Raw genomic sequence first — 22,535 nt, 5'->3', positions numbered from 1 at the left:
GGAATATAATCTAAACTTCCTATTCATATGCCTTTTAAATGCTGTAATTGTACCAGCCTCCACCACTTCTTCTGGCAATTCATTCCATACACGCACCACTCTTTGTGTGAAGAGGTTGCCCCTCAGGTCCCTTTTAAATCTTTCCCCTCACGTTTTAAACCTATGTCCTCCAGTTTTGGATTCCCCCATCCCCAGTGAAATTACCTTGACTATTCACTCTTTCCATGCCCCACATGATTTTATAAACTTCTGTAAGCTCAGCTTCCAACACTCCAGGGAAAATTTCCCCAGCTATTCACTTTCTTACTATAGCTCAAACCCTCCACATTTTGATTTAGAATATTAATCATCAGATTTAGAAGTGTAACCTAAACCCTTGACTGTCTAACTCAGAACCTTGAGTGCTACAAATGAATGAATGCTGACAGCCAACGATCAATATGTATATTTTTAATGTCTTAGTTATTGTGAAATTGTGGTTAATTTAATTTAGAAATGAATTTAGGACTGTGACAACCTTTGATCTGAAAGCAGTGCAAGAGAAAAACTTTAAAATGGCTGTGGAATTTCTTATTGCCGTTAAGAATATTTGAAAAGGGATTTAAAGGGTTTACATCAATTGTAAAGAGATTAGTTACAAAGTGATAAATAGTCTATGTGACCTGTTGACCTATGAGCTAGAAGTAGCACCAAGGAAGTTTAAAAAGAGCTGAACAAATAGGAAACTCCAAATGAGAACTGAAATCAGAAGATGATCAGTTTAAAGATTCAAAAAATCTTGGAGCTTTGTGCAAGTGGAGTATAAAGGTCAAAACTTGAAGGCAGTGAAAATAACTCAGACACTAAACAACTTGATGCTTTAATGGAAGTGGTCAAACTACAAACTAGGGTCTTATTGGTTGGTTTAACTGAAAGGAAGATGACCCTTGACAGATCTTTTGGTTTCATCTATATGCAACAATTCATAAATCGTTCAACCAGTTAAAAGTCAAACCGTTACTCGGCTGAGGGCTAATAAATAGTTCCCATTTCTGATTGCTAACTTGAAACTCCTTTCTGAACTATGTATGTGTGGCCCTACAAGAACAAGCTATCACACTGTCAGCTCTAGTTCACTTGCCTTCAAGTCATGAAGTAGTGAGGTCAAATCTCAGTTGAGGATTTCCATACCCGTCATGGCTAGCACTCCTGTGTGGCATTGAGGGGTTGCTGCTTTTTAGTTGAAACCTTCAACTTGAGTACCTGTCTGCCCTCCCAGATGTACATAAAAGATCCAATGTCATTATTTTACAGAAGAACTAAGGGATTACTTCTTGCATTCTCAATCAACATCACAAAAACAGATTATTAGACTATTGTCTTTTTTGGCTTGTGGGAGCATGCTTTGCACAAATTGACTGCTATGCTTCCTGCAATACAACAATGAATATAGTTCTAAAATACCTTTATGGCTGTGCAACCTTTTAGGGTGGTTGGTGGCCATGAAGAATGCTATATAAATGTAAGCATTTCTTTCATAGTGAAGACTCCAGTAGTCAATTAGCCTGCTCACCTTTGGTATCTTGTTCCAAAGATAAAGGTCGGCTAACTCACATCACCCATCTACTGTTAAAAACTTCATTGCCACTTTTGTTCGTTCCAAATTCAACTGTTCCAACACACTCATGGCTGATCTTATACCTTCCACCCTCTCTAAGCTTCAAATCATTTAAACTATTCCTCAAGCAGGTTAGCTCACACAAAATCTAATTCACCCTTTTGCCTTACGCATAGCTGTCTACATTAACTCGCAGTCATAGAGACAGCTTCAGTCCAACTAGTCCATACTGACCATAATCCCAAACTAAACTAGTCCCACCTGCCTGCACTTGGCACATACCCCTCCAAATATTTCCTATTCATGTACTTATCTAAACGTCTTTTAAATGTTGTAATTGCAGCCTCTGGAAGTTCATTTTACACACAAACTACACTCTGTGTAAAAAAATTGCCACTAATGTCTTCTTGAAGTCTTTCTTGTCTCACCTTAAAAATATGTCCCCTCATCTTGTAATCTCCGACCCTAGGGAAAAGACACCTGCTAGTCACCTTATGATGACACCTTATGTCATCATAAATGACACCTTAGCCAGCCCCCTCACTATTTTATAAACCTTTATAAGGTAATCTGTCAACCTCCAGCCTATCCAACCTCTCCTTATCACTCAAACCCTCCATACCCAGCAACATGATGATAAACCTCTCCTGAACCCTTTCCAGCTTAATAATATCCTTCCTATAACAAGGCAACCTCATCAACATTCTGTACAACCTCAACAAAACGTCGCAACTCCTATATTCAAATATCTGAGCAATGAAAGCAAGCATGCTAAATGCTTTCTCATCCACCTGTCTATATAGAATCATAGAATCCCTTACAGTGTGGAAACAGACCCTTCAGCCCAACAAGTCCACACCGACCCTCCGAAGAGTAACCCACCCAGACACAATTCCCTACCCTATTATTCTATATTTATTCTTGACTAATGCACCTAACCTACACACCCCTGAACACTATGGACAACTTAGCATGTCCAATTTACATATATGATGCAAACTTCAAGAAATTATGTACCTGAACCCCTAGGACTCCTGTGTTACAACAGTGCCCAAAACCCTACTTTTAACTATTAGGCTTGTCTTTATTTGTTTTACATCAGTCAATCACCATATCCAAATTAATATTATTTTCATTACACCAATACCACCATCATCTTGACTTCACTATCTCTCACCCAGTTCGTCAACACACTGAGCAATCTGAACTTTCCATCTCTGGCCTGTTGTGCTTTGTCAGCTCCCTTCACAACCCATTTGTTGCTTTGCCATCATCATTTTAGGCCCAATGCCTTCTCATCCTTTTCTAAACCATGGCCTGGCTGGTGCTGAGCATGAAGGTGGGAAGGGCATTAACTGAGGGAGGTGATGGCCTACTGTTACTTTCAGCAGACCATTAAACCAGAGGCCCAACTAATGCATTGGTGACCCAGGTTTGAATCCTGCCACGGCAACTGGTGGAACCTGAGTTCAATTGAAATCTGAAATCTGCACATGGATAGCAGTGAGTTGAAGGGCGTGTAGATTAAGTTATTATATTTTACAATTAAGATTAAACCTCGGCACAATATTGTGGGCCTAAGGGCCTGTTCTGTGCTGTACTTTTCTGTGTTCTAAATCAAGAGCTGTACAAACTCATTCTGATTCGCTCATGCACTTTAGTGAAGGAATCAGCCATCTTTACCCAGTTTGGTCTACATGTGACTCTAGACTCACAGCAATGTGGTTGACCTATAATTTCTCTCTGGTCAATTAGGGGCCAACAACACCCACATCCCAAGAATGATTATAAAAAGTACAGGCAGATAGTGAGGTACCGAAGCACTTCTGCTTCTACCCTCCATACATGTAGAATCCCTACAGCATAGAAACAGGCAATTCAGCCCAAGTCCATACTGACCTTCCAAAGAGCCACACCACACCCAGACCCACGCCATTACCCTATCCCTGCATTTCCCATGGCTGATACACATCCCTGGATACTATGGGTAATTTAACATGGCCATTCCACCTAACTTGCACACCTTTGGACTGTGGGAGGAAACCTGCACAGACACAGGGAGATGATGCAAAATCCACAGAAACAGTCACCTAAGGACGGAATCGAACCCAGGTCACTGGCACTGTAAGGCAGCAGCATTAACCACTGAGCTACTGTGCTGCCATAAAGGCCTGGGCAATAGGATGACTCTTTTGAGAGTCATGCCTTACCACCAGCTGAGGCTTTTTGTCATGATCACTTCAGAGCCACATCTTGCCCGCGTTTGTGGGAAATGCTCCATGTCATTTTATCGTACCTCCAGAATTACAAAGTCAGTGATCCAAAAATGGTGCCCGAGAGCCAAACATCATTTTTCTTAAAGCTGCTGTGCAGTATTATTAAGTGAAATAATTTATAAGCTTGTTGGGATAGGTGTTGGCACAGTGGAGCACAAGCAGTTATTGGCTTTACCTGCCTGTCTGTTTCTGGGGTCCAATAGCCCAAGCCAACCTTGGCCAAAGCATCCCAACCAGAATGACCTGATGTCTGAACTTTACCATGGGCTTGGTCCTGAAGTTGCAGGGTTTGAAAGATTGTGGTTGCTCTTTGGTGCATTACAATGACAATGAGTTTGGCCTGAAGCTACAGAACTAAATGGGATCTGGACCCGATGGTGAAGACTGCCAGGGCAGCTCCTTCCTGACAGTATGTTACTATGTCACCATGTCTACTGGGCCTGTCCTGCTGGTGGGACAGGACAAACCAAGAATGGTAATGCTGTTGTCTGCCCAAAATTGTGTAACTGCACCAGTAGCATTCTGTGCCATCAGACAAAGGGGGAACCATATAACTTACAGCAAAAGAACAGGCCTTTCTGCTCATATGCTGCTTTTTTTCAAATGAGCTTGATCCATTTATTAGTCACTATCTTATAGTTAAGACAGGTTAGTGAGAAAAGTTATTTTTGCACCCTCCAGACATTTTGTGGGCTGGAATGGTTGGGTAAGAATTGAGACACTGACAAGACAAATAGATCCTGTACTACTGTACAGAAGACTACAGTCTGTGCATGCACTGGTGTGTCATACAAATGTAGAGCAATTAGCCTATGATTTGAATGCAAGACTGGGCAAGAATTTCAATTCTGCAGTTCTTGGCATGTGCACTATTCATAGCGCATAACACATGGGTGAGAGTGAAAGCCTCTGATGTCTATTCTCTGCAAATTGATCACTTAAGTCAAGAACACCCCATCCCCTTCAAGAAAGTGTTGCACGTCCATCAATGTCCATTATTTTCTGAATTCCTGCTCACTCGGCAGCGGCAGCAGCTACAGCACTTGGGGCTGTTTTCATGAGATCTTTCCTGAATTCTACTTGGCTTTGACTCCATGATCTGATCTTATGAGACTTCAACAATTCAGAACATGGTGAAGCATGAAGAATTTAGATAATGGAGGGATATGAGAGGTAAAAGGATAAATACGTTTAATTATTTCCTGTGAAATGAATAGCTGTCACTGCCAGTATTGTTACTCATCCCAAACTGCCTTTGAAAAGGTGGCAATAAGCTGCTGGTATCAATTGCTGCAATCCATCTTGCATCAGTACTCCCACAGTTAGGAAGGGAGTTATTAGATTTTAAGTTGAAGACAATGAAGAAACAGTGAAATTCTCCAAAGTAAGGATGGTATATCGGCTTGGGAGAGAACAGGCTCGTGGTGGTATTCCCATGCATCTACTGCTCTTTTCATTCCTGGTGGCAAGGGTCAAAAGTTTGGAAAATGCTGTCCAAACTGTCTTAGTGACTTGCTGCAGGTACACTTTGCATACACCAGTGCAAAAGAGGTGAAAGGAGACAATGGTAAATGTTGTGGGCGGGTTGCTAAATAAGTGTGCTGCTTTGTCCTGGATGGTGTTGAACTTCTTGAGATGGATCTGCACCTATTGTAGCAAGTTGGAAATATTCCATCACCCTACTGACTTGCGTTTTGCAGATGGTGGACAGGCTGTGGGGATTGGGGAGATGAGTTACGCATCACAGAAATCCCAGCCTCTGACTTGCTTTTGTAGCCAATGTTGGCCCAGTTAAGTTTGTTGTCAATGATTTTACCCGGGGGTGACAACATAGTTGGATGGATGGTGACAGTGTAGATACTGGACTGTTTATCCAGAGAAAAAACAGTGTTCTGGGGACCCGGGTCCAAATCCCAACACAATACAATAAAATCTGGAATTCAAATTCTATTGTTAACTGTGAAGCAGTTATTATAAAAAAATCCATCTAATTTATTAATATCCTTTAGGGAAGGAAACCTGCTGTTTTGGCCTACATGGGACTCCAGTTCCACTGCAATGTGGTTGACTCTTTACTAAACTTTGAAATGCCGTAGCAAGCCATTCAGTTGTATCACTCACTAAAATATTTTTAAAAAGGAATTAAATCAGATAGACCCCCTGGCCTCGACCTAGACACTGGAAATGGTGAAGGTAAACACAGCCCTACCAACTTGGCAATATTCTCCGTACTCATATCTGGGAGCCAGTGCCAAAATTGAAACAGCTGTCTCACAGACTAGTCAAGCAATAGCCTGACACAGTCATGCTCATGGAATCATACCATTCAATGTCCCAGATTCCACCATCACTGTTCCTAGTTTGTCCTGTCCCTACTGGCAGCAGGAGAGCTGGTAGCACAGTGGTATACAGTAAGGGAGGAGCTGCGCTGGGAGTCATCAACATTGACTCCAGACCCTATAAAGTTTCATGGCATCAGGTCAAGCACGGGCAAGGAAACCTTCTGCACATTACCACGTACAACCTTTCCTCAGCTGATTAATCATTTCTTCCCATGTTAGACATCACTTGGAGGAAGCACTGAGGTAGCAAGGGGGGAAAATGCACTGTGGATGGGGTACTTCAATGTCCATCACCAAGAGAGGCTTGATAGCAGCAGTACTGATCAAGTTGGCCAACAAAAAGACATCGTTACTAGATAGCGTCTGCGGTAGGTGGTGAGGGAACCAACAAGTGGGAGCAGGGTATTTGGCCACATCCTCACCAATCTGCCTTCTGCAGATGCATCAGTCCATGGCACGATCAGTAAGAATGACTACTGTATAGTCCTAGGGGCGATGAAGTTCTGCCTTCACACAGAGAATACCATACAACACGTTGTATAGTACTATCACTATCACTATCACTTGGGATAAGACTGGGCATTGATGAGATACTGTGGACCATCATCAACAGCAGAATTGTACTCCCAACATAATCTGTAACCTCATGGCTCAACATATCCACTCATCAGCCATTACCTTCAAGCTAGTTGATCACCACTGAATCAATGGAATGTTCAGGAGGGCATGCCAGGAACAGCACTAGGCATACCTGATAATGAAGTCAACCTGGTGAATCTGCAAAACAGGGTTATTTGTACACCAAACAGCAAGTGATGGACAGGGCTCAATGACTCCATAATGAACAGATGAGATCTAAGCCCTGCAATCCATCACATCCAGTCATGACTTGTAATGGACAATTAAACAACTCAATGCAAGAAGAGGCTCCACAAATCTCCCCATCCTCCAGAACTTGCCATGCCCCTAGTCAAGCTATTCCAGTACAGCTACAACACTGGCATCCACTGAGCAATGCTGCTCACAACGAGGATAAATCCAGCCCAGCCAAAAAGTGCCCCTTCAGTCTACTCTCAATCAGAAATAAAGTGATAAAATGTGCAGCAGTTGAAGATGGTTGGGCCTAAGACACTATCCTGAGGAACTCTTGCAGAGATGTTCTGAGACTTAGATGACTGACTTCAAACCGCAATCACTTTCCCCTGTGACAGGTATGACTCCAGTCAGCAGAAAGGTTTCCCAAGACTCCCACTGACTCTAGTTTTGCTTGGTCTCCTTGATATCACCCTCGTTCAAATGATGTCAAGGGCAGTCAACCTCACTCCATTTCTGCAGTTCAACGTTTTTGTTCACCTTTGGACTGAGACTGTAATGAAATCTGAAGCCACATGATCCTGATGGAACCCAGACTGAGCATGGCAAAAGCAAGTTATGGGGTGAACCTGATTCATCACTGCACTGCCAGTGACTTGTACCATCACTTTGCTGGTGATAACAAGTCAACTGACAGCGGTAATCATCCAGATTGGATTTTCCTTTTTTTGGGGGGATCAGACATGGTTAGACAGGCAGGTTTTCACACGGTTGGGTAAAAACCATGCATTGCAGCTGCACAGGAACAGTTTCACTGGGGGTGCAGCTATTTCTGGAGCGCAAGCTCTCGCTAGTACCTTGCTAGTAGCGCAGGGTGGACATTTCTTCATTGTGAAGATGTGACTTTGCCTCCACAAGGCCTGTGCAGGTGGTTACTGCTATCCAATGTTCTCATGGCCAGATACATCTGTGATGTGGAGCTTACTGGGAGCAAGTTCAAGTGGATTTGTCCCTCATGTTGGTTCTCTCATCCCTCACCAGTCTGGCAGATATGCCCTTTAGCACAAAGCTGGTAGTGACATCACTGAGTCTGGCAATAGGGGCATTGATGTTCTCCACCCAGAGTACATTATATGCCCTTTCTACCTTCATTGTTCCTTCCAAGTAGTGTACAACGTAGAGGAATAGTGATCACACTACCTCTGGCTCTATCTTTTGTTTCTTCACTTGGCTCTTTATTAACTCCTTTTACCTTGCATATTTTTTGCTTTATTTTGGCATTTGGACACGTCTGCTCTACACTCAGCTTTTTACCTATCAGCAGTCAAAACAATGTCGCTATAAAGTACAAACTCCACCAAAAAAAGAAGCCAGCTCTACTCTCGCTTTCCCTCCATCTTCCCCAAGCTGCACACCAGCCGCAGTCCACTCCCTGAGTGTTTCTCGATCGATCGACTTGGAGTCGATCCTGGGATGGGCACACAGCAAGGTAGCTGATCAGTTCTGTCAGAGGCTGACAGACACATTTCCTTGTTTTCTGTTGTTTCGCGTTCCCAGTTGTTCCAGCTTGCAGTCGTTTCTCTTATTTAGCAGATCGCATGCTCTGGGTGCGAGGGCTGCCATTCCCAACGGCTGCTCTTCAACATTGAGCTGGTGAAGCCCATTCGAGTCGATCAATGAGATTGGTCAACTCTTTTGTTTTGTTCCCCCTTGAGGCAGAGCTCATCGCCTTGACCTGACACAGCATCCACACCACCCAACCCGACCCCCGTGCCCCCCTACACCTGCCCCAGAAAAACCACAAAGTCAGCACCTGATATACCTGAGATTACACAGTTTAACACACAGCCATTAACAGCAGATTAAAGACACAAATAGAACTTTACAGGGATGATTTAACTGCCTCTTGGCTTCTAGTTAGGACACATTAGCAAGGCATACTCCTCAGAGGAAGTGGTGGAGGCTGGTACAATTACAGCATTTAAAAGGCATCTCGATGGGAACATGAATTGGAAGGGTTGAGAGGGATATGGACCAAGTGCTGGCAAATGGGACTAGATTGGATTAGGATATCTGGTCAGCATGAAGGGGTTGGACCAAAGGGTCTGTTTCCATGTTGTACTTCTGTATGATTCTAGTCTCCGATATCCTTTGAGTGGGCAGAGAGGTGCTGCTAACGATGTAAAAAGACTTGCAATAAAAATAGAAAGTGCTGGGAAACTTAGCAGGTCTGGCCAGATCTGTGGAGGGAGAATCAATGTTAACGTTTGATGTCCAATGTATTTCATATCTTCTTTTTTGGAGTGATTGAGTGCTCCTGCTGTGATGTATGAAAAACAGCACAGCAAGCTCCCACCAGCAGTGATGTGCTAATCATTGGATAATATTTTTCATGATGCTGGATTGGTTGTGACACCTGGTTTATTCCCCTGTTCCTCTTCCAGTCAGTGTCTTGGGAACTTTCAGGTTCATCTGAGAGAGCAAACGGAACAGGTTTCACATCCCCATGGCAGCACCCAACTCAGTACTGTGCTGGAGTATCAGACAAGATTATTGTGCTCCACAAGTTAAAGAGAGAGACCCAAATGCTCAGCTGTCAGGCTCAGTGTTATAGAGCGAGCCAACTGAAAGCTATCTGTGTTGGTGACAACGGGATTGCGTTGAGTGTGACAGCTCTTACAGCCAAACGCCAAGTCAAAATGCACCAGAAAGACAAAGAAATACTCAATGAATGACAGGGCATGAGGAAGCTCAGAGGAACAGAGGGATCTTGGGGTGCCTGTCCACAGATCCCTGAAAGTGACAGGACAGGTCAAGAAGGTATATAGGATGCTTATTTTTAACAGTTGAAGTCAGAAGTCACACAACACCAGTGACTCCACCTGATGAAGGCACAGGGCCCTGAAAGCTTGTGATTTCGAACAAACCTGTTGGACTATCACCTGGTGTCATGTGACTTCTGACTTTGTCTGCACCAGTCCAACACCAGCACCTCCACACCATGGCTTTATCAGTTGAGACATAGATAAAGTCATAGAGATATGCAGCATGGAAACAGACCCTTCAGTCCAACCCATCCATACCAACCAGATATCCCAACCCAATCTAGTCCCACCTGCCAGCACCCGGCTCATATCCCTCCAAACCCTTCCTATTCATATACCCATCCAAATGCCTCTTAAATGTTGCCATTGTACCAGCCTCCACCACTTCCTCTGACAGCTCATTCCATACACATACCACACTCTGTGTGAAAAAGTTGCCACGTAGGTCACTTTTATATCTTTCCCCTCTCACCCTAAACTTATTCCCTCTAGTTCTGGACTCCCCGACTCCAGGGAAAGGCTTTGCCTATTTACCCTATCCATGCCCCTCATTATTTTGTAAACCTCTATAAGGTCACCCCTCAGCCTCCAAATACTTCAGGGAAAACAGCCCCAGCCTGTTCAGCCTCTCCCTATAGCTCAAATCCCTCAACCCTGGCAACATACTTGTAAATCTTTTCTGAACCCTTTCAAGTTTCACAACAACTTTCCGATAGGAAGGAGACCAGAAATGCATGCAATATTCCAACAGTGGCCTAACCAATGTCCTGTACAGCCACAATATGACCTCCCAACTCCTGTACTCAATACTCTGACCAATAAAGGAAAGCATACCAAACGCCTTTTTCATTATCCTATCTACCTGTGACTCCACTTTCAAGGAGCTATGAACCTGCACTCCAAGGTCTCTTTGTTCAGCAACACTCCCAAAGACCTTACCATTAAGTGTATAAGTCCTGCTAAGATTTGCTTTCCCAAAATGCAGCACATCGCATTTATCTGAATTAAACTCCATCTGCCACTTCTCAGACCATTGGTCCATCTGGTCAAGATCCTATTGTAGTCTGAGGTAACCCTCTTCGTTGTCCACTACACCTCCAATTTTGATGTTATCTGCAAACTTACTAACTGTACCTCTTATGCTCGCATCCAAATCATTTATGTAAATGACAAAAGGTAGAGGACCCAGCACCGATCCTTGTGGCACTCCACTGGTCACAGGCCTCCAGTCTGAAAAACAACCCTCCACCACCACCCTCTGCCAATACTGTATCCAAATGGCTAGTTCTCCCTGTATTCCGTGAGATCTAACCTTGCTAATCAGTCTCCCATGGGGAAACTTGTCGAACGCCTTACTGAAGTTCATATAGATCACATCTACTGCTCTGCCCTCATCAATCCTCTTTGTTACTTCTTCAAAAAACTCAATCAAGTTTGTGAGACATGATTTCCCACGTACAAAGCCATATTGACTATCCCTAATCAGTCCTTGCCTTTCCAAATACATGTGCATCCTGTCTCTCAGGATTCTCTCCAACAACTTTCCCACGACTGACATCAGGCTTACTGGTCTATAGTTCCCTGGCTTGTCCTTACCACCCTTCTTAAACAGTGGCACCACGTTAGCCAACCTACAGTCTTCCGGCACCTCATCTGTGACTATTGATGATACAAATATCTCAGCAAGAGGCCCAGCAATCACTTCTCTAGCTTCCCACAGATTTCTAGGGTACACCTGATCAGGTCCTGGGGATTTATCCACCTTTACCCGTTTCAAGACATTCAGCACTTCCTCCTCTGTAATATGTCACCATTTATTTCCCTACAGTATATATCTTCCATATCCTTTTCCACAGTAAATACTGATGCAGAATGCTCATTTAGTATCTCCCCCATTTTCTGAAGCCCCACATAAAGGCTGCCTTGCTGATCCTTGAGGGGCCCTATTCTCTCCCTCGTTACCCTTTTGTCATAGAGTGATAGAGTCATAGGGATGTACAGCATGGAAACAGACCCTTTGTCTTAAATTTTTGTAAAAACTCTTTGGATTCTCCTTAATTCTATTTGCCAAAGCAAATATGTCCCCTTTTTGCCCACCTGATTTCCCTCTTAAGTATACTCCTGCTGCCTTTATACTCTTCGAAGGATTCATTCGATCTACCCTGTCTATACCTGACATATGCTTCCTTATTTTTCTTAACCAAACCCTCAATTTCTTTAGTCATTCAGCATTCCCTATACCTACCAGCCTTTCCTTTTACCCTAACAGGAATATACTTTCTCTGGATTCTCGTTATCTCATTTCTGAAGGCTTCCCATTTTCCAGCCATCTGGAGTAATCCAGATAATACTGGAGGACCTCCTTTTTAAATTTCTGCCTAACTCTCTGTAATCTCCCTTCAGAATCTCAACTTTTTCCCTTCCTATGTCGTTGGTTCCAATGTGGACAATGACCTCCTGCTGGCCCCTCTCCCCTGTGAGAACATTCTGCACCCTCTCTGAGACATCCTTGATCCTGGCACCAGGGAAACAACACACCATTCTGCTTTTTCTCTGCTGGCCACAGAAACGTCTGTCTGTACCTCTGACTACAGAATCCCCGAACACAATTGATCTCTTGGAACCCAACGTACCCCTTGTTGCATTAGAGCCAGTCTCAATACCAGAAACTTGGCTGTTCGTGCTACATTCCCCTGAGAATCCATCACCCCTTACATTTTCCAAAACAGCATACCTGTTTGAAATGCGTATATCCACAAACGACTCCTGCACTAACTGCCTACCTCTCTTACCTTTCCTGGAGTTAACCCATCCATGTGGCTGTATCTGAGACTTTCCCCCCTTCCTGTAACTGCCATCCATCACATACTGTTGTTGTTGCAAATTCCTCATCGCTTCTATCTGTCTCTCCAAACAATCCATTTGATCTGATAAGATTCACACCAACAGCATTTATGGCAGATATAATCCGCAGATGATAAAAGCCGGGGGATGAGGCTGGAACAATACAGAACTTTGATTGGCAATAGCTGTGCAGTTCTGATTTCCACACTATAGGAAGGTTTTAACTGCACTAGTGAAGAGATTTACCAAGATGTTGCCTGGAATGAAGCATTTCAGCTATGAAGAGAGGAGAAAGTTGAGGAGGGTCCTGATGCAGGTGTATATGTTTATGATAGAAAACAGCTATTCCCCTTAGTTGAATGGTCAAGAAGATAGGGAATACTTTTAAAGTGAAAGCCAGGCGGTTTAGAGGAGAGTTGAGAAAATTGTTTTGCAACCAAATGATGGTGGGTATCCAGAATGCACTGCCTGGAATGATAGTTGAATTGGGAAACCTCACAACCTTTAAAAAGGACTTGAAGTGTCATAACATTCAAGGTTCTGAGCTGAGTGTGGGAAAATGGGACTAATGTAGCTAGTAGTGTACTTTTTGTGCTGCAAACTTGATGGGCTGCAGGGCCTCTTCTGTACTGAATGATTCTATAACTTTATATAAAGTCTCACAATGCTTTGGCTGATGGACATAGAATTTGGAGGTTTATTCAAGAATCTGGAATCACTACCAACAGTGACAAAGAAATTCTGTGTTTGCCTGCATATTCCAGGCTTGACCTTGATCAAAATACTTAATCCCAGCCAATTGCTCAAATATACATTTCTAATCAAAGGCATAATGATATATCCAAAGTACTGATTGGCACATTGTCATATTCATAAAGGCTGTCTGTCGTGGGTTTCCTTGAAATAGGTTTTGTTTTTAAAAATAGCACCACACAATTCACCCTGTTTGTGATCGTACTGGAACCTGAAAGAGGAAAGATTTCCTTCGTACACTTTGAGACAATAAATTTGTTTCTAACTAGCAAGGGTGTGATGCCAACAGATAAAGTGAGATGTTACTGTTTGAAGGATGGCATAGAGAGTATGACATGTCTAAAAGCACTCATAGCTTAGCACTAGCTTTCTTCACAACTTTCTGCTGGTATGGGGGTCTCTTACATAACAGGTACACATGCATCAGAGGCATTTCTGTTGTTGGCAGATGTTCCCCTGGGCAGTGACAAGTAAGGAGAAAGACTGATCTGTCTCCAATAATTTAAACTGAAGATGGAATTGTGGCACAAAATCACACTAATACTGGATTTCAGTTTATTGCATGATATGGGGAGTAATGGAGACTGAATCATATTTCTGAGCTTGTGGGCATGGTATGCATACACACATATAAAACACAATTGCTTTGAAGTTTTCAAAGTCAAGGCTTTTGTAATGTTAGAGTTAATGGGCAGGTTGGAATGGCACTAAGGGATCAGACTGAGTGCACAATATTGAATAGATTTACAGCACAGAATGAGCACATTCAGTCTAACAGGTATATACTGGCATTTATGTTCCATAGGAGCTCCAGTCAAACTAATTAATTCAATTAAATTAGAAAGAAATCACACTCCTTTTCCCCTCATAACCAACTCTAACTTCTGCTTACACATTATCCAAGCCGGCTTCTCTATGTCTAGAAAATTGCATACTATTCTGGGTAACACAGAGGTCCTGGTTCCTTGAACAAGCTGTCAAAATCATTTTGCAGACTGTAGCATCACCAATACTTTGAATAGATATCAAAGCGTAGTTTGATTGTTGGTGTAAAGGGCAGATCCACGCTCCACAATCAGAATCTCTTCACATTGTTCACATGGTGGCTGTGACGGAGGAGGGGGGGGGGGGGGGGGGGGGGGGAACTGTCGCCAACCTCCTTCTCCAGTGTCTTTGCAAAACAGATCTGGAAAGAATTGCAAGGCTGTATCTTGTCATATTTTGGCAAAGTGTCAAGTTTTGTCAATTTTTCGTGGATGGTTTTTCTCTCCATTACACTTGACATGTTTTATCATGCCATTTTAGTAAACTTGCCTCATTATCCATCTACCATGCCCCTATGGTGCCAATTTTCATTTGATACCAATCTGATTCCATCTCCTTAGGTATCCAGGGAGATCCTGGGCTCAATGATGCTGGTGCCTTCTTTAAAAAGCCATTGTGCACCCAGACAAGCACTGCCAGTCTGGAACTGTGAATGGTTCTTGACATCTGTTTCAGGCATGAAGAGAAGAGGGAAGTGGTGCCCGTTGTGAGGGCAGGGACCTGTTGGATGGAATCCTGCACAGGAGGGAAGTTCAGATATTGTAGGCTATCTTTGCCGCTCACTGAAGGCTGCCTCCATGATTTGACTGAGGACTGCTGACAGCTTCCTGGCTTGTGTCAGAACTAAAGAACAAGGAAATATAGAAATCCTGTCGTGCTGGCTGGGGGCACAAAGCGCAAAGGGGCACAGTGAGGCAAGTCAGGGATGCTGTGGGCATCCAGATAAGGCTCATAGTGAGTGGGCACTGACAGAGCAAGTGAGCAGCCCTGAGATGCCAGTCTATGGGCTGGGTACCTGTCTCTACATAAAATGTCCTTCCTGCAATATTCTAATGAGAGGTGCCAGGCCATGGTGAGGTGCAGCACTGAAATGCAGGACGTTTACTGTAAACGCATCTGTAATGTACCATGATAATGTGGGGTGGCAGGCACAGATCAGATGCCAGTGTCCATAGATGAAGGGTGTATGTGTGGGGCTGATGGGCATGGAGAGAGCCTTGAAAAGCTGTTGCCGAGAGTCCAGGAGGAGGTCCTGGAGGAGCAAGCACATCAGACTTTCATGTCAGTAATTGTCCACATGCCATTTCCACGGAGTGAGCAGTAGGGCATGGAGTTGCACATTCACAAGGTGAGCTTTGCAGCTCATGAGGCCGAGCAATAAAACGCCTTCGTAGACAACTCGCCGCCTACCAGTAAGAACCTCATCTCCATGCCTGGAAATTCCGACATTGAGACAGTACGGACATCGCCCGATGTCTCACGCGTATTCTCTCAGATTTCTCACCACATCATTCAGGCCCCTCTCGGATTCCGTCTTTTTGTCAAGTTTCATCTCTAGAATCTCTGTAAGGCAGGGTATCCTGCCCAGGAGCACACAGGAGCTGGTGCCAATGCAAGACCCTGAAGCTGCGTATCTATCAGAATATATCCAAATAACCATGTAAATACAGATGTCACGAACTATACATTAACTAAATTGCTGACTCCCTATACGCTTGATCCGAAATGTACCTTCACAAATGTTATGAATAAAGCATATTTTCAGAAAGTTTTGCTCGAGCTGTTCCCTGGCTGTGCTGGTCTTATATATGTGCCGCCTGATATTGCATTCTCCATGAACTGGGGAAGAGAAAGTTCTCCCACACCGACTCAGACCCTTACTGACCTCCCCGGATGGTAATCCTTTCTTGATTTTACCTTTCTAACATAAAAAAGAAACGATGCCATATACATCTCAACATGCAACGCAAGAAATGAAACTTCAAACATATATTCCATGTCTCAGTATTGAGTCTGTTTTGACAATATCTTTCCGACAAAGGGTGTTGCTTTTCTCAGTATTAGAATCGATGCTCCGGGATTGATGAGATGTCGAGTGATCCTGAACAAAATACGACATGAGTGGTCAACTCGAAACCACATTAACCTGCACAGACAGGTGCGCCGTTATTTCTGTCATCGCCGGCTAGACTTAGGCAATTTGAGCAAACTTCTGCTCAACATTTTCAATTTGCCACATAACCACCCACCCCACCACCCCTCCCCGTGTCCCTTTCGACTCTGCCTATCAAGATGAAATCACCTAGAGGAATAATAAAATCACCCAGATTAAAACTATGGGAAACAGAAAAAGATTCTGTCCATAACAACCTCGCTACGAATTGAAATGATCCGAGAGAGCAGATCCATTATGGATTTTCAGAAAGGGGGTTGATTGATATTGGACTGAAAACAATTGGAAGGTTCTGTTGAGGGGGAAGCAGTTCAGCGGGAATCTGAAGCTAGCTGTTTTCTGGAAGCTAACACCGTCACGTCTGTAAATTTATTGGAGTGGAGTTCAATTTAAGAAACGGATTCCCCTCTGAAATCATCGTGAAAGTACAGCCTGTGTTTCTAAGGCGCTCTGTACCACTGAGCTACACACCATGGAGCATATCTTGGCATATATTTCAGAAGACTAAATAAAACTAACGAATTCTGCTTATTCTGTAAAGCTGAGCCGATTCAAGCCAGTTCATAAACGGTTTGCTCCTGGCACCACCATTCCCAGGACAACACTTAGACTCCTGACCCCATCCCAAACCAATTCTGGGAAACGCGCCTCTAGCTATTTAAAGGTCTGCCAATAAACCATTGCTCAATTTCTCAATCTCTCCCGGCTTTAACCTCAAATCATGTTCGGAAATTTCTGAGAGAGCAATTTCAAACAGTGCTACCTCAACACGGCCTAGAAAACAGACCAACAGCTTGTTTTGTTGTTTTGCTTCAGAAAGTGTTCGAGCGCAAACAAGATTTAAACAACCCTCCTTCCTACCACCCACAACTCCAAAACAGATGTCACAACAAAACAAAATACAAACTCGCCGCTCTAAACATAGACCGGGTCAAAATCGAATGCTGGTATAATCCCATACCAGCAGAGGGGTCTTAAAACCAGAGCAGAGAAACATTATATGGCAGTTCTGAAAGACAATGGGAAACAGTACTTACACTGTGAAGTGGTAGATAAAACATTTCCAGCCGGTTGGACGTTCTAAGAAGTTGTAAGTTCTCCCCTGAATGTTGACTTTGGAAAAGAGTGGTTTGCGGCCGCTGTAAGAGGACATGTGTGCAGGCAAGGACAGAGCTTTCGGGGGAAGGTCAGGGTTAATGATCACCTCCGGCTGGCTGTCGGCGGCTTGGATCGGCGGGTTATTGTGGGTACTCCCCTCGGGACTGTTGCTTCTTTGCAAGGGCAGCGGGACCGGCTCGTACTGCGCGCTGGCCGCGTTCTCAGACATCTCCAGCATGGTCGATATGCGGGCCGAACCGCTCTTCAGGGAACCAGAGCCACTCCATCGCGACTTGACTTCCGAGGACATGGGTGTGCGGAGGGAAACGCAAGCAGGCAGTGTTGGAGCTTCTGGTCTTCAGACCGAGCACAACTGAGAGAGGGAGAGAGAAAGGGAGAGGGACAGTGAGGAGAGTGGGGACATGGGTCCAGGCAGTTTCACGGTACGGACAAGTGAACAGTCAGGACCTCTGAAGGTTCACATCAGGGATAGAGAGAGACCAAAATGACCGCGGAGACGAAGAGGCATCAGCTCTGAGATCTCTGATCTTGTACGGAGCCTGGAGGCAAATAACACCGAGAAAGCAGTGATCGGGAAGAATTAAGATGTGGACGTGAATAAAAAGAATTAAGGCAATTTTGAGAAACTGCAGATCCAGCGAGCAGGGCAGTAAGGAGCTTCTGAAGCAACAGCACAGGCACAGGTGTTTCTCAGCGATGTTGTGGGTTAGTACTGCTGCTGGGAATAAGGTGGAGTCAGTCCTGGGAGAGCACTCGTAGACTGTGGCCAAGGAAGAGATTTTAAATCAAGTGCAACACAGACACACATACTCAAACACACACGTGGAGAGAAACGCATGCAGTCACAGACACAGAGATGTACACACAGGGAGATAAACACCGTCTCTCACACAGAGAGACACGCACGGCGAGAAATATACAGCTACATACCCAGAAGGGAACACAGACACACACAGAGAAACAGACGTAGAAACAATCAGGTACAGACACACACACACATGCACACACGCTACCAAACAAACACGCAGACAATGGGATTTGATCAGAGGTGTGCACTTTCCAGATCTGAATCGCACAACTCTCGGGGAAGCAGTTATGAGCAAAACGAAACTTAAATCTCACATTGTGTACGATTTCTGGTTCCCTGCAATGGATCGGGAGGGCCATTTAGATATTTGGGCTTTTTTGGGGTTCGGGGGATAGGGAGGAGGGAACATTTCGAATGCTGGTGAATTAAGTAACTTTGATGCACACGGGAGTGTCGTTCCTGCGATCTGAACAGCTGGGAGAGGAGCTGCTGTCGCTGTCTGAGACTGACGGTGACAGGAGTGAAACCGTGGACCGTCTACTCGTCAGCCTGAGACTAGGGAGGGTGGAAGTGGTCAGGATGGGTCGAGAGAATCTTCTGGCCCTTTCTCTAAACCCTCCTCTCCGCGCGTGTGAAAGTTTCAGCTCCCATTTCCTTTCTCTCTCTCTCTCTCTCACTCACACACACAGTCCTCGCTGTCACACCTCCCTAAGGGTGAGGAACCCAGTCAGAGAGAGAACGTCAAGAATTTTCAAACCACAAGCGAACACTTACCAGAGCAACCGCAGCCTGACTGGGTGCTGGCGATGGGGGCCGGATCAATTCCCCTCACCAACACCCCCAGTAGTCACCTCAACCTTCACCTCCCCTCCAAAAAAAAATAACAAGACCTCTACTCTGTCTCAAAGCAACACGAACCACAGGTGACCCGGCGGAACCTCGTGGCTTTCTTTCATGTCTCCGATTGTAATGGTACCCGGGGAGGTTTGAGAAACTGGAGACAGCCGTCAAAAGGAGGGGGGGGGGGGGGAAGAAAAGACACACTGGAAGGGGACCGGAGCCCGGACACTAGGAGGTCGGCCAGGTAGCCCGGAGGTTCCGCAGTAAAATCCCTAGCGCGAACCAGAGCGAGGAGAGCACCGTCCCTTTAAAAAGAGATCTGTCAAGAGTCTCGGAGGGCGTGCTCGCTAACCACTTTACGCTCCGAGTGTGCCTTGCCCCCTTTCTCGTTCACCTGAAACAAAAACCAAAAGGGAGGCGACTTGGAAAATTCTTGCCGGTGTTATCGGAACATCGTAAGCACGAGGAATTCAAAACATTGTGACAAAAGGTTCATATGGAAGCAGAGATATGCAAATGACAGCTCCTCGACAGACGGAGCTTTGTTGTGGTGTCTCTGGTGATACAGATAACGTTCAGAATGCATTTGCCCGGTCACTAAGGTCCAACACCCACCCACCCACCAGCCTACACAGGGTCCCCGGTATCTTCACTCCAGTTACCCCTCCCCTCCCCACTCTCCCACTCGGTCCTGAAATTAGTGTGACACCGCAAAGGGACAACTTCCTTCTTTCAAGGGGATTGTTTGCATTTTTCCTGTCATTAACAGTGGGATTCGTGTCCCTGAAAAGTCCGGTTGCGGAAAATCCCGTTTCCTCGGAGGCTCACTTATTACACAGAACAGGAGGAGTTCAGCTGAATCGCCGCTCCCCCTCGTCTCCTTTTACCTTAAAAGCGGAATTTCAGCCAAGTACCAGCCAGCCTCATCTCCATATAGGAATGACTGCAGCTCCCTATGGATTGGGATCAAACTGTAGCTCCCGTTTTAACCGGATCTCATTTAAAGCACTCAATTTTAACCTAATTCCGATTGCACTTGTCTTTTTAGACTAAAGCCTTACGTGCTTTTGTAACTTCAGTAAGGCATTCAGAGTGTTGAGGAGTTCAAGATTGCTGTCTGGGTTAACATCAAGTTCAGCGGGCAAGATGGCTCATTCACTGATCTCTCATTCATTGTGGGAGATCTTACCTTCATTGACACGAAAATAATTTATAGAGCGCTTTTCATAAGGCTATCCGGAAGCGCTTTACACGTAATCATTTGGTGTTGAAATGTAATTACTCTTGTTATACAGGAACGACGGAGCAGACAGCAACCTGCTAATGACCAGGTTGTCATGTTTTACTCATTGCTGGTTCAAGGATGGAAAATGGCATGGGGTGGCCGCACTGTCATTTTCAAAAATAGTTCATTTAGATCTATTACCTGAGAGACCAGTTAGGGGCATTCATTTAATGTCTTATCTGAGAGCCAATGCGGCGTTTCGTCAGTACTGCACGGAAGTTGTGTTCCACTTTTGCAGAATGGAATGCACACAGTCTGACTCAAAGGCCACAACTGTCAACTGGGCCAGAGCGGGCATAAACAGTGACTGCTGCAGGTGGAGAACCTCTTCAGGAACGGTGGAGAATGTCACGTTTGGAAAGATTTGTCCTCAGGGTGCGGGTAACGCGACAAAGCTGTCTTCACAGAGAGTTGGGGGGAGCTGGGGGTAGCCCCTTCCTCAGATTATGACAATCCTTGCTGGGATGACTTCAAGGAACAGTACTGCTCAAATGTCCAATCAAAACAGGGAATGTTGGAATGTCCAGCAGTACCTGCTGAGAAAGAAACAAGAGTTAATGTTTCAGGTCAACAGCATTTGCATCAGAGCTGGGAAAAGTTCGAGGTTTGACAGATTTTAAACAAGGTCAGAAGTCACACCAGAACAGGTTATAGTCCGCACAGGTTTATTTGAAATCACAAGCTTTAAGCAAGTGCAGAACAGAAGGGGATGAGTGAGGTGGTGAACAAAAGGGAAGGTAAACGGTAACAGGGAACACTGGTGAAAAGCAGATAAAAATGGTAACGCCTTGAGTGGAAGAACACATGATGAGTCTTCACCTCTTCTAGGCCCCCACTTGCTGACAATTTCCAGCACTTTCCAATTTGATTTCAGATTTCCAGCATCTGAGTATTTAAAGATCGAATACGATCTGCTGGAATGGCGCAGGCTGAAGGGGCTGAATGCTGTACTCCTGCTCCTTATATTTTGTCTTTGTTTACCCATCAAGTTTAACCTGCCTTCTGCAGTTATTTATTTTCATCTTATTTTGTCGGAATTTAAAAAGGTTGACAAAGTAACGAAAAAAATTGTGGCTCATGTCAATGTCAGGGTGATGGAGGGGGAGCTAATTGTGATTCCATGCATTGCTGTTCTTGCCCTCAGTGGTAGACGTCTGAAGATAGGCCTAATTCCTGAAGAAGGGCTTATGCCTGAAACGTCGATTCTCCTGCTCCTCGGGTGTTGCCTTACCTGCTGCGCTTTTCCAGCAACACATTTTCAGCTCTAATGATAGGGGGAACAATACTGAAACTCGTGAGAATATTACCACGGAGATAGCAGCGCAGTGGGTTTGTCAATGGGCTGGTGAAGAGAGGCCTAGGCAAATGCTTCTAAGCTCAAATCCGATGGAAGCATCTTTTAACTAATTTCAGTGAAGTAAAACGCTCCTGGTGTGGTAAGCGTGAAGTGATTGTTGCTAAAACCCAATCTGGGTCAATATGAAAATCAGCCTGTTCTGTTTTGATTCTGAGGGAGGAACACTATCACTGCAGCAGATAAGCCAAGTTAGTTCACTAACATCCTCTCGGGAAGGAAATCTGCCAACCTTATGGTGTGATTCCAAATCCACAGTAACATCAGACCGTTAACTGCCCTCTGAAAGCACCTTGCAACCCAATAAGTTCAAGGGTAATTAGAAATGGGACAGCAAATACCGACGTTGCCAGTGATGCCTAACATCCTATGGGGAAATAAGAGAACAATCAACCAAATTATTTTTTTCTCCTGGATGGCATTGAGAGTCTTCTATGTTGTTTCACAACCACCCCCCCGTCCCAACACCCCCCACAAAGAGCAATCATACTCTCGGTTTGATAAGAAAAGCTGCAGGGATCAGGTGAGACATTTCCCAGAGTCTGTCGACTTCTTTCGATGTCGAGTTGATCTGCCAATCGTGACCACCTCTCTCCTCCGCACCAAGGTGTTGAAGATGTGACCTCAGTTACGGTGGTACTGTGGGGCAGCCTGGGGCCATCCCTTGTGCAAGATGGTTAT

General features: G+C 44.7%; 1 protein-coding gene across 3 annotated transcripts in view; it reads right to left on the bottom strand.

Annotated features, from left to right (window-relative positions):
• LOC122557942 (potassium voltage-gated channel subfamily KQT member 1) overlaps positions 1–20,800 on the bottom strand; it is a 693,104-nt gene extending 672,304 nt beyond the window's left edge. For 2 of the 3 annotated variants that reach the window (XM_043706180.2, XM_043706184.2), the window contains exons 1-2: positions 19,150–20,800; positions 17,486–17,919 (exon numbers count right to left, since the gene is read on the bottom strand). In XM_043706180.2, coding sequence (XP_043562115.1) covers positions 17,486–17,856 — 371 coding nt within the window. In that variant the 5' untranslated portion in view covers positions 17,857–17,919; positions 19,150–20,800. Of the gene's footprint in view, positions 1–17,485; positions 17,920–18,689; positions 18,829–19,149 lie in introns of those variants that run through there. The other variant, XM_043706182.2, reaches the window with a different exon arrangement.
• Between the last annotated feature and the right edge of the window lie 1,735 nt (positions 20,801–22,535).

The sequence above is a fragment of the Chiloscyllium plagiosum genome, unplaced genomic scaffold (genome assembly GCF_037043375.1).
Source record: "Chiloscyllium plagiosum isolate Xiang-an unplaced genomic scaffold, Cpla_swu_hap1 HiC_scaffold_18, whole genome shotgun sequence".
NCBI lineage: Eukaryota > Metazoa > Chordata > Chondrichthyes > Orectolobiformes > Hemiscylliidae > Chiloscyllium > Chiloscyllium plagiosum.
The sequence above is the reverse complement of the archived record's forward strand: the minus strand, read 5'-3'. Positions and strand labels throughout refer to the sequence as shown.